This window comes from Augochlora pura, chromosome 10, assembly GCF_028453695.1.
Source record: "Augochlora pura isolate Apur16 chromosome 10, APUR_v2.2.1, whole genome shotgun sequence".
Taxonomy (NCBI): Eukaryota; Metazoa; Arthropoda; class Insecta; order Hymenoptera; family Halictidae; genus Augochlora; species Augochlora pura.
The window spans coordinates 8,947,599-8,959,491 of NC_135781.1; the positions used below are offsets into that span (position 1 = coordinate 8,947,599).

General features: G+C 46.6%; 1 protein-coding gene across 1 annotated transcript in view; it reads left to right on the forward strand.

The window, feature by feature from the left end:
- Positions 1-809: 809 nt before the first annotated feature.
- Optix (optix) overlaps positions 810-11,893 on the forward strand; it is a 51,342-nt gene continuing 40,258 nt past the window's right edge. The window contains exon 1 of the mRNA XM_078192480.1: positions 810-1,509. Within this exon, the coding sequence (XP_078048606.1) occupies positions 866-1,509 (644 nt within the window). The 5' untranslated portion in view covers positions 810-865. The remainder of the gene's footprint in view (positions 1,510-11,893) is intronic.

Below are 11,893 nucleotides of genomic sequence, written 5' to 3' on the forward strand. Positions count from 1 at the left end.
CTACCGACGCCAATGGCAGGGGGAAGGACGAGGGTGCAAGGGAGAAAGAGCGACAGAGAGGGAGGTAGAGGTAGGTCGCAAGAGTCGGCGGGACTACCCGGTTGCAACGGGCGCGTACAAACGTATCATGCTGGGTAGGGCCGGTGCCGAGATGCCGGCTTGTAAACGAAACCAGTTTGCTATCCGATACGATCCAGGCAACAGCGGCCTCGCGTGATATCCCCACGGCTGAGGAGGAGAAACGTCAGCGCGCTTTTCGCCGGTGACCCCGAGGATATCTACCTGGCGAACGTTACCTGCCTCGAGAGTCGGTTGACAGTTGCGTCGGGGGTGAGATATTGCAGTCCGGTACATGCAGGCGATCGCTCATCATCCGGCGGCCGGTCGCGAACGTCACTTGCGATAGTTAGTTAAGATTGTCCAGTGCCATCTAGGACAGCCGGACAACCGGAAGTGGTAGCGGTCGCAGTCGAGCCGCCTGTCAGTCGTAATCGAAGCATCAAACAGAGACACTACGCCGTGTTAGTTTTATGTTAGTTTTAAATCAGCTGGTGACGGTCGGAGCCGGTGAATTCGTTCGGGCGACAAATACATACACGTTCAGTGTCGAGTCCGTGAAGTGCGGTTCCGTATACGGTAGTCCGAATGATCCGATGAAACGAGGTGATTAGAAATGGATCCGCTGGTGGGTGCGTCATGAAAGCTCCAAAAAGTAAGCACAAATCGAGTCGGAGAGTTTGTTGAGTCCGGCGATCGGTGCTGCCTGTGCCTGTCTCTGAGAGACAGTCATATTCTTAGAGTGCAGAGGCGACGAGGTAGTCGGCTGACTTGCGATCGCTAGGATCCTAAAGTCGAGGAACGAGAGATGTCAGCTGTAGCGCCAGCAGGAACCGGTGCCACCGCACCCACCGCAAACGGTCCTATCGTTCCTGCCCCCGTTTTCGCGTTGCCAACGTTGTCGTTCACCGTCGGCCAGGTTGCCACCGTCTGCGAGACCCTGGAGGAGAGCGGAGACATCGAGAGACTGGCGAGGTTCCTCTGGAGCCTGCCAGTCGCGCACCCAAACATCCAGGAGCTAAACCAGAGCGAGGCGGTGCTCAGGGCGAGAGCCATCGTCGCCTTCCACTCGGGACATTATAGAGAACTGTACGCCATTTTGGAGAGGCACAAGTTCACTAAGGACTCGCACGGGAAGCTGCAAGCGATGTGGCTGGAGGCCCATTATCAGGAGGCCGAGAAGCTCCGCGGTAGACCGCTGGGACCTGTCGACAAGTACCGAGTTCGGAAGAAATTTCCATTACCGAGGACCATCTGGGACGGCGAGCAGAAGACTCATTGTTTCAAGGAGAGGACCAGATCGTTGCTGAGAGAGTGGTATCTGCAAGATCCTTATCCTAATCCTGGAAAAAAGAGGGAGCTAGCCGCCGCTACCGGCCTTACGCCGACTCAGGTGGGGAATTGGTTCAAGAACAGGAGGCAACGGGACCGTGCTGCTGCTGCGAAAAACAGGTACGTCCGTGACACTTATTGTTTCGTAGCGAGATGGATCGTCATGCCATCCGAATTCAAATCGCTGTGTTCTGGACGAGATGGAGTACAATTGCTAAAAGTGCACTTGATCGTATTGGTTCTCCAAAGAGAGACCAGGACTTCTTTTTGGACACCTTATAGAAAATAGCATGACAAAACGGTGATGCTTAGAAGTCTGCTTCAAGGATGCAATTGCCAGCGCACTGGAATTTTTTCACGAACACCGTAGAGGATTGCTTATTTGTTATATATTTTTTCAAGCAGCTTAAAATCGTCGGAAGACGCGAAAGTTTTGTGTTCATTAAGTAGCGTTTAATAGAAGTTAATCGTGAAACGATTAGTGGTTTAGGTCCCTTTAGTCAAATTGTTGTGCTGTGTCCTCTGCAAACGAGCCTTTGTACCTACCCCAAGGTCCCCGCGCAGAGGGTCGCGTAATTTCATTTTGACGTCCGACGGAGGGTCGCTGCCGTCGGGCGAACGATTTTCGAATTACGTCTTTCAAATTGTATTTCGTTGATGCTTTCCTCTGCTCTCGTTCCGTGATATGTCTGCATAGGAGAGGAGTCCTGAATCGACTCTAAACGCAGTCCCACTCAATTTCGCATCGTCTCCATTCCAACGGGATATTGAACGATCCTTACCCTACGCGTTTGCCGATAAATGACCTGGCTCTTTGTACGTCTACATTTGCACCGTAACAATCCTCGTGAAATCGTTTACGATCTCGACTGGGAATATCCATTTTGCTTCTGCAAACAATTAAGTCAAAAGGGAAAGCGCGACGGAACGCTTCGAGGGGTAGGAGGCGAAGAAATACGGATAACGCGGTAAAGCCGCTGCAGCTCTCGAATTCTTTTTTTTTTTCAACGCGGACGTAAATGAAAGCTGCATCATAATTCTTTTCACTTTCGGATAGCGATAACTCGTCGTCGCCCGACTGTTGATTATAAACAAACTGTATAGCGTCTGCCGATCCCGCACCGAGCACCTCAATCTCAGGTACCGGCTGGTGGCGGTATTGTACGACAATTTGTCACCGGTCGCCCACGATGGTTTTATTTCCTTCATGACCATAAAACTCGCAGTGGGTTTTTCCCGCCTGTTAAAGGTGCTGGTGTGTCTTCCTCCGGCGCTCGGGTGCCGTTGACACAAGTACCCAAAATTTTTTGAATTTACGAGCCCCGGGAAAAACCGACTGTATCGATACGTACGATTTGTCGCGCGAGTACAAACAGCGTATTTTACTTACGGTAAATAGAATTGCTAGTTGCTGGAATTAGATAACGCTCTTAGGATGTTAGAACGCAATTTAATACACCGTACAGGGTAGTTTTATGAATGCATCGTTTGCCGGGATGCATGAAAATTCGTGAAATTTCAGTTTCGCAGAAAGAGACTGGCCGAGCGTTATAAAACCTATTTCATCGCAGTGTTTTAAAACGACGTGGGTTATTGCGTTCATGCTCCGTCATCAAATAATCATAATAATATTGTTTTTTAACCGGCTGCCGGGGATTCGGGATTTTATACAGACTATTTTAAGTTTCATAATGGAAATTGAAATGCTGTTGAATGACTCGAACAAAAGGGGGTTTGTTCGAAAGGATAGATTGAAACGCACGAAACTTATTCTTCGGTGCGTGAAAAATGTGATTTTTTGTTTTGAGATAATTGAATTATTTGCTGGCTGTGACGTCGCGGATATATACTTTCTTCGACGAGCGCAATTCTTTGCTGTCTCGTGCGCGCGTGGACAATGGTAATTATTGTGCTCTGAATGGAGTCATTAATAGTTATTACTTACGACGTCTATGCTGTAATTGATATATCGTTAACGGTTGAGGATCGTCCGACTGTACTGGTTTAATTGATCTTGATGAGGCCGCGCAACGGGAAAAAGATTACACGTTTCAGACTTATGATGTCCGTGCCAGCCGTCTCCGAACTGTTTTGTTTGTCTTGGCTGAAACAAGGGACTTTTATGGCAGAAAAATTACTATTGTAACAAGGCCTCTAAAGTTGACACAGTATTTTACACCTTAAAGATTCCTTTACATTGAAACAATAGTGCTTGGTACTTTTAACGAGATTCAATTCTTGAATGGCTGATAACTGATTATTCTTGGAATCATTTCTAATACTTATCAATATTTCTCAGCAGATCTCTTTAAAGTACTCCTCCTAAACGAATTACTTGCGAAGATTCAAATTAATTGTAAGAAACCGGATAGTCAAATAACAATATTTATTCTCTGGGTCCAAATGGACCTGAGTTCTGTTATCCGAGTGTTAATATTTGAATTCCTTTCTCATAAGATGAAAGTGAGATTGAGATCTCGAGATAGTATTAGATAGTATTAATGCTATTTATTTAACGCTTAATAAGAAATTGCTAAAGACTCGTAGTTTCGTTCACTTCATTGTTTAAAAGCATCTTGATATACGATATACCGACCTGATATATAATTCTATAGATATACATCGACCAGGCAATGTGTTAATCGTATAACATTCTTAATTGCATTATTCTGTAAATTATTTGCGGCGATATCGATGATCTCCCGCGTCTTGTGCGGAGGGAGGTGAACAATGACGCATTAGAGACGGCACGGAGAGCACGAAGACAGGAAGAAGTCCCCGGATTCGTCATGGATTCGCGAAGATATTCGAGATACCCTGAATGACCAATTCTCTTTACATTTCCGCCGATACAAGCGCTGTGTATTCTAGTCAGGTTATCCAACAATGGCCGTGCCTTACCTATCGTTACCCGACGTAACGACATTCCGTTTCTGGCCTCGAGCCATTTTCCTGCATGTAATCCTGCGAATCCCCGGACGAATCCTCCACCTCCGCCCTTACGTACACTCAACTCCGACGTGAACGGGAAGCTCCGCTCCGTTTTCTCAAAAATATCGACCCGCGTATCGAGTGCCTTGCTCGTGCAATACAGACACCTTCCTAGCGTCGTTCATTTTCTCACGTTAAATCATCGAACTTAATGTTTTTTAATTGTTGACACAGCACCACCTTGCAAAGCCCACGCACCTATCGACCATAAATCATTTTCTTAATATAGTTGTTCAACAGAAGCGGACACAAGACAATCTATATGTTTGTGAAAATATTTTTAGCTTTAAAGACCTTTTAAACTCTTCGTTCGCGAATAACGCATTTTATATATTTAGGGGAAAAAATGAGTGGATGAAATACGAAATAAAAAGCAAATATGAAGAACTTAATAATATTACTGCGTTTCCACCAACTCGTTAAAATTATTAAGAAAAAAAATCTATACAGTTTCTCTAGCTTGCGACCAAAACAGACAATTACCATTTTACGTAAAGATCACCGTTCTGTTCGTGAAAGTAAATTAGAAATCGTACAGAAGGTGAGAGACATTAACAAAACCAGTCTTTCACGGACAAGAATAAGGATCATTGGAAAGATCGGTCTTGGTTCGAGGCAATACGGAAAAAAAAGGAAGAAATCATCCCTTTGTTGCGACTACGCCGCAACGAGATTCCCTTCGCGATGCATTTTCAACCCCCAGCGTGGAGGTAATACGTGGACGAGCCTCCTTCCATCGCGTAGTCGTCGTCATTTCGCTTGGGGTGGGTTAGGTAGACACATAGACAGGATACAGTGCCCGCCCCGAGGATCCTGGAAGGTCCTTTCAGGAACGTCGATCCGCATACTGGCAGCCTCGCGGTATATTTTCGCGGTCCAGTGAGCGAGTTATTCAATATGCTCAACCCCGAAAGCCCCGGAGCAATCTCCGTGCTCGCACGTACCCCACTCGCACACACCTATCCGGCAAGCGAGCGGCGCTCGCCCGCTCCGCTCCGCTTCGCTTTGCTCCGCACGCTCGCGCGCTCTTTCGACGGCCGCGCGTGTGTGTCGGCGGGGCAACGATTACGTCCGTGTGTCTCTCTATACAGCCGGCTATCCGCGTATATTACGAGGACGAGCCTGGGACACGTACGTTCCGGCTGCTCGTACTCCGCTACATGAGCGCAATCGGTCACGTTCCGCAACGCGCCGCTACGTTGCGGGAACTTGCGGATCGTAAAGTTCGCTCGGTGACCGCGGCCAACATCATGGCCGCATAATTTGCGCGACAAACCGCGGGGAGAGACACATTTTCAGTTAACACTGATTTATCTTTATTACGCCGACGTCCAATCTTTATGCCAGCAAAGGACTTCGGCGCACGAACGTCCTTTGAAGCTGTATCATAGTCACCAAATTCATTCTACACTAATGTTATTGCAAATATATTTTTACAACGAGTTAGGGAACTACTTAACCCGTGACTGCGACACCTGTTCAATATTACGTAACTCATAGACGTTTAACGTTTATTGCGGTATGGTTGACATCAAAGTTTTAAATTCAAAATCAATTTTTCTTGTTTCGATAACGAAGAGATTCATGTACGATTGAGTAGAAGCAAGTATAAGAATAAAAATTATGAGCAAGAATGTATAAGTAATTAGTAGCGTAGTTTTAGAGTTAAGCTGAAACTATCGAGGCTTAAACTTGTACAATATCTATTATTTTATAGAAATGATGAGATTGTAATTATTCAAGCATCATATAACTTCTATTATAACGTACGTTTTTTAGAGAAGTTCTTAAAATTTGTTATGTACATATTTCAATAATTCTGGGGATTAAAAGAAACAATAAAAAAGCCAGGCATTTCGACTCATTTAAAAAATTAAATGTATCTGAGAGTGAATTGCAATGTACATAACACGTGCAATATCCATCTCCTTTGTTAATAAGTTGTGTCGTGAAATGTTATCCTGAAGTATAGCAATATGTACCTAATGTTAAGCTTTTAAGCGTTTAGTCCGCACGTTGCACGAGCAGGAGTCCTATTGTTTAATTTGCGAATGGATATAACTTACGCGGAAGTAATGTGCTCCGAATGATATTCGTTGCAAAATTCAACTGTAGTATAAAGTCATGAAAATAATACAAAAGGAAGATATTACTGACACTATGCTTCTTTTTGTTAGTCAATGCATAAGGGTTCATCGAGAGCAAAATCGCGTCATACGACAAGCCACTCTTTACTTTACAATATTGGTTCGTAGAAGTGGTAGCCGAGCAGCTATGAATCTTCAGACTTTACTGTTACGTTTTCCACCTTTACAACATCTACCGAATATGTTCAAAGAACGGCGAACGTGTCAAAAGACAAAACACGATTACGGAAAATCAGAGATATATTCTAGATCTCTCTCGCGAAGATGAAATATCGAATTGCGAAATCTCGGGATATCGTTGGTGCCGGGGGTTCCCAAGTTTCCGGGCAGCCACTGGCGCCTCCCGCGCACAAAACCCGTTTGTAACTCGAATACAAATTTCCAAGAGCGTTACATCCAAGGAAACGAGGAACCATAGCCTCGGAGTGGCGAGGCTTTCCGTAGGGACGCGAGAAGAGGGGATAACGACTTCAACAACCCTCCGCGACGCCGGCTTTTCGGGGGTGGCTTAGCCCGAGCGTGTTTCACCTCTCCTCTTTCGCAGTTGCCTCCGCTTCTGAAGTTACCAGATTTTGATAAAGTCCCCGGTGTATTAGAGAGCCGCGCTGTTTGCGTTCCACGCAGATCCTGTCTGGCTTCCACCTCGTTCACTCCACCCCCCGAGGTTTCGTTCCTAACGGAATCCTAGGGTGGCGCCAGGCTCTTTCTTTTCCTTCGTGCCAGACGAATCCACGATTTTCTTTCTCTCCCCGACACGGCGAGTGACATGATTCTCCGAAGAAATCGTTACGTTCCCTGCCGCTCGCGTGTTTCCTCTCGCGGACAATTGGTTGACGTATTCGACGCCCACCAAGTTCTGAACGTCAACCAAGGGATGCGTCTAACTAGTCTTCCGACAATCAACTCGAGTTGTCTACAAGCTTTTGTATTTGATCTACGGCGTAGGAAGATATTTTTCGTAACAATGATAACCAACTGTTTCCTTCGAATGGCAGAAGATGAAGGATGAATAAAGTCGAAAAGTTACATACTGTAGTAAATTAATAGCATTCATATTTAGTAGATTATGTGTCAAATCTTTATCACATATCTGTCTCGTTGCTGGAACGCAAGTGGTGAAAGCAAAATATATGATAATAGTTCTTCATGTTTTTCTCAGCTCTTTTGAAAAATGACACAATCCCAGTAAGGTGTCCAGTTGAATGTCCTAAAGCGACGAATGCGATTTGACAATGGTGGCATCACGACTGCAACAACTGCAGGGTTGAAGTACCATCTGGAGGTTCTTGAAGCTCGGTAGCTGGACTAGGAGACCGTCGCGTCCATTTTTAAACGCGTGAACGCGCTAGGATTCCACATTAATTTTCAATAAGGCTCTCCAGGATTTCTGTGCGGACGAGCCGAGCGGAGATTCCTCCAACGAGTTAGGGTCCCAGCGCCAATCATTATCCCAGGAATGCCTCTCGGCTAGCGCAACGACAGCCGAGCGTTAGTCCGAGACATCCTCCGTTATCTTGATGACCCGAAACCAGAATGGAATATAGAAGACGCGAATGTCATCGGCGTTGCGCAATCTACTGTCGCGAAAAAGCCTGGTCTTGTCCCCGGTGTCTCCTCGGGTCTGCCCTTCTCCGCTTAGGCGACAGCTGTCTGACGAAATGGAGAGAATTCCGGTTTCGAACGCGGCGTCCGATCGTCCGAGCAGGAAAATTGCCAGCTTTCTTCGACTCGATCGATCCTCGAACGTCGGACGAGACGCGAGAAAAATCGTAGTGTTTAGCGGCCCGCGTTGTCCTCGGTCGAGGCGCAACTAACCCGTTGCATTACAATTTTCTTTACGACTATCATGACTAGAACTTCTTAGATTGCAATAGTTTCTTCGAGCATGAAGATAATTGCATTTACTGAGAATCCAGATTTTCTTGACTGTTTAAATACTCATAACAAGAAAACAGTATTTTATTCTGACTTAACGTTCCGCGAATCATAAAGATAATCCAATTATAAGTGTCTAATTGTTTTTGTAATACGAAGCGATATTAATAATACATTACGTTTTAAAAGTGAACAATTTATTATTGAGAACACCGGTTTTCAAAACGCTAGGGTTAATTGGACTCCGCATGGTTCGCAGGATGTTAAAAGAACTGAGTAATGTTCATACTCAACAGATAATTGCTAAAAATCCCAATTACGAACGAGATTGAGAAAGTGTGTCACAAAGTGTTGAAGATGAATCTACGCGGAAAGGGTCGACGAAAAGTATCCGCGGAGACTGATCATTGTTGTAACAAGATCGACCAGACTTACGGATGACTTTTCTAGCCTCTAGATTATCTCGAGCCCTCGGGCGCATTTTCTTCTTCGCGCGGCTTTTCAATTATCCAGTCCCGAACGGTGTACCGGACGAATCTCGCGCAGGTAGGTAATTACCGTTCTCCGTGACAAATCCCTCGGCGTAGCGGTGTTCCTGTCGCGCGGCGATCGTTTAGAAGTCGTCAGCCATCGAAACCAGCGGTCATTTATGGCCGGCGAATTAACGACGATAATGACCAAAGCGGCCGGGGCACGCGATTTGCAAGAGAGCCGGACCGAAAAGCTGCGGCACGGCGCGGCGCGGCGCGGCGGCGTCGCGTACGACACGGCAAAAACCAAGGGGGGGAGAGAGAGAGACAAAGGCAATGATTAATTCTACGTTGGATGTCCAGGATCATTAGCGGCCCGGCCGCCATGACACCTGCTCGCACGAGCCCTTCGTGATAGATTACCCGGTTGGCCGGCAGTCAAGGAGAAAGAGGAGAGCGGATCGCCGCCGGATCGTGCTGCCCGGTTACTAATGATTCCGTATTTCGACATTCTGTACGATATTCAGGAAGTCGTGGAAAAAGAACTACGGTATTACCGGCAGTCTCCCGGGGTGGCCACGGAATTCGCGTGGCAGCTTTTTGTCAAAGCCTGTCACGATGTAACGTGATTGATGGTGGCGCGGGTTTGCACGGTTCAGCCACGAGAAATTTGTGGCGTCGTACCCGGCCGCGAGAAACGGGCTCGCAGGAAAAACGGTGAATTAATAAGAAGCACCCGAAAACACGTCGTCTGACAGGACTTGTTAAAGATTCACGCCGATCGTCGTTGTTGTCCGGCCCCGAAAACGCCTTCGCTTTGCTTTTTACCGTCGCTGCTTTCACGTCGATTTCATGTCAAAAGAACCCTCGCCCCATTTAATACATTGTAACACGTGTACACCACAAAACGTCGAAAAGGTGTTCTCTCTTCCCGCACTCCGAAATCGACCGAGAGCAAGATCGGTAACTAAGGACCACGGTTCAAGTCCAAGAATTCTTGATCGCCGCCGCAACAATTATCCACGAATTACTATATGGTAGCTTCAATCGCAGACCCTCTGCACTAATAGCCCTGTCACCAACCAAGGACACATTGACACTTAATTAGGTGTACCGTGGCACGGCGGCGGCCCGGGAAGAAATTGCAGAAACGGGGTAATTGACGTGCTCGCGTTGTCACTTGTTTCCGCGACGCTCGGTGTTTGTTTCGCAGAGAAAGAGCGACGGCCGGTGACTGTTTTCACGCCGTCGCCGTGGGGGTTCCCCTCGCCGATGGTGGTAACGCCGTCGATGGAAACACGCCGGGCAATGTGTGCGCGGGGGCTCCCTCAGGAGGGGCCGAAATATTAGGGTGAGATATTGGACCGCAAGCTACTAATTCGTCCGGTGATATTGATTCGGACACGGAATCGTTCGGTGATGTGCATCCGGCAATTTCTTGCGTTTCAGCCCTCCGTTCTCGGCCCGGTATCCTGCGGTTAACGCCTCTGCTACCGTTCCCGAGCCCTTTGTCCTCGCGAGAAACGAGCCGACGCGCTGCTCGTCGGAGATCCTCGGTTTCGTGACGAACGGCTATACGCTCGACGGCAACCGGATCGTTTTCAGAGAAATACGTTCGGTTCGGAATGGTTCGGGTCTGATAGCCTCCTTCATGATATCCGGCGATACGGTTAAAGCAACTTGGTGTCCATGACATGGTCAATAGGTCCGAAACCAGCCTCGAATTATCGATCTACTCTTAAATGATCTGCGTGGTATCCGGCGATAAAAGTAACTTTGGGAAATGATATTTTCTCTCCACTGGCCTCCTGTATCATCAAATGGAATTTCATAATATAGCCGATTGTGACGTGAATTAAAAACCTGGTAAAAATTTTGTAACATGCAAAGCTCGTTGGCAAAAGAAGTTTTTTTGTTTCTACAGAGCTGTCAGATGAGACCCCTCGTGTGCCCAACACAGCGAATCGGCACGAGAATAGTCCCAAATTATCGATCCCCGGATATAAATAATTCGGTCGCGTGACGGTTTAATCGCGTGGCTAATATTAAACCGCGAATGCACTCTGCGTGACCGGCCGCTCGAATGCATTGTCATTTATTGCGAAGGTTAACTCTGCTTGAACCGGAGCTTCGACGACGGAGACGCAAGCGACCTTCCATCGTTCATTGAGGAATCATACTTAAAGTCTAGTCCCATATGAAACATTATATCTTCGCAGTGTCTAATAGATTTCCAGATATTAATTCGACTTAACAAGAGAGGGGTGAAATTAATTTAGTTACATCTCGGTATGTACTAATTATCGGAAGATGAAGAAAATCGAGAAATATTTGCCGATATATCGGCCATTAGGCTTTTCTCTTAATGGTTATAATTCTCATCAGATGAATATTATCAATTAAACAATTCTGAACAATGCGATTATTTATATTATTTAAAATGATTAAAAACATCCTCAAAAACATCTTCGGAGAAATTGATGAATAAAGCCGGGAATCGTAACAAATATCGTTAATTGTATGGTTGTGAAGAAGGTTCATCGACCGAGTGAGTTAATATTGCACCATCGCTTTCCTATATTATTAAAATCGCTCATAAATGCAAAATTACTCCCATTCCGACCTCTCACGGGCTTGGGCCGGCGCGGCGTCGCGTTTTCCCTGGCGCGGTAGTGCGATAATCACGCGGACGACCTGATCGATTCATTCAACGGGACACGGTGCCGTGTACATGAGCCGCCTCGCGGCTTCTTTGTTTTGTTCCGTGGTTGAACAAATGACCGCCGGTTCACGGAGGGCGTGCTCTCCCTCCGCGAGAGAGATCATCGATCGTCACTGATCGTTAGCCGTAGAGACACCGTAATTGCCACTCATTAGGGGGCTAAAGGAGCGTATTATGCGCGCTGAAAAGAAGGTACGTCCAGGCGAGCCAAGAAGCTCGAAAGGGGAGGGAGGACACGTTACGAACAGTAAAAGAGTCTCGGGAGAGAGAGAGAGAGAGAGAGAGAGAGAGAGAGAGAG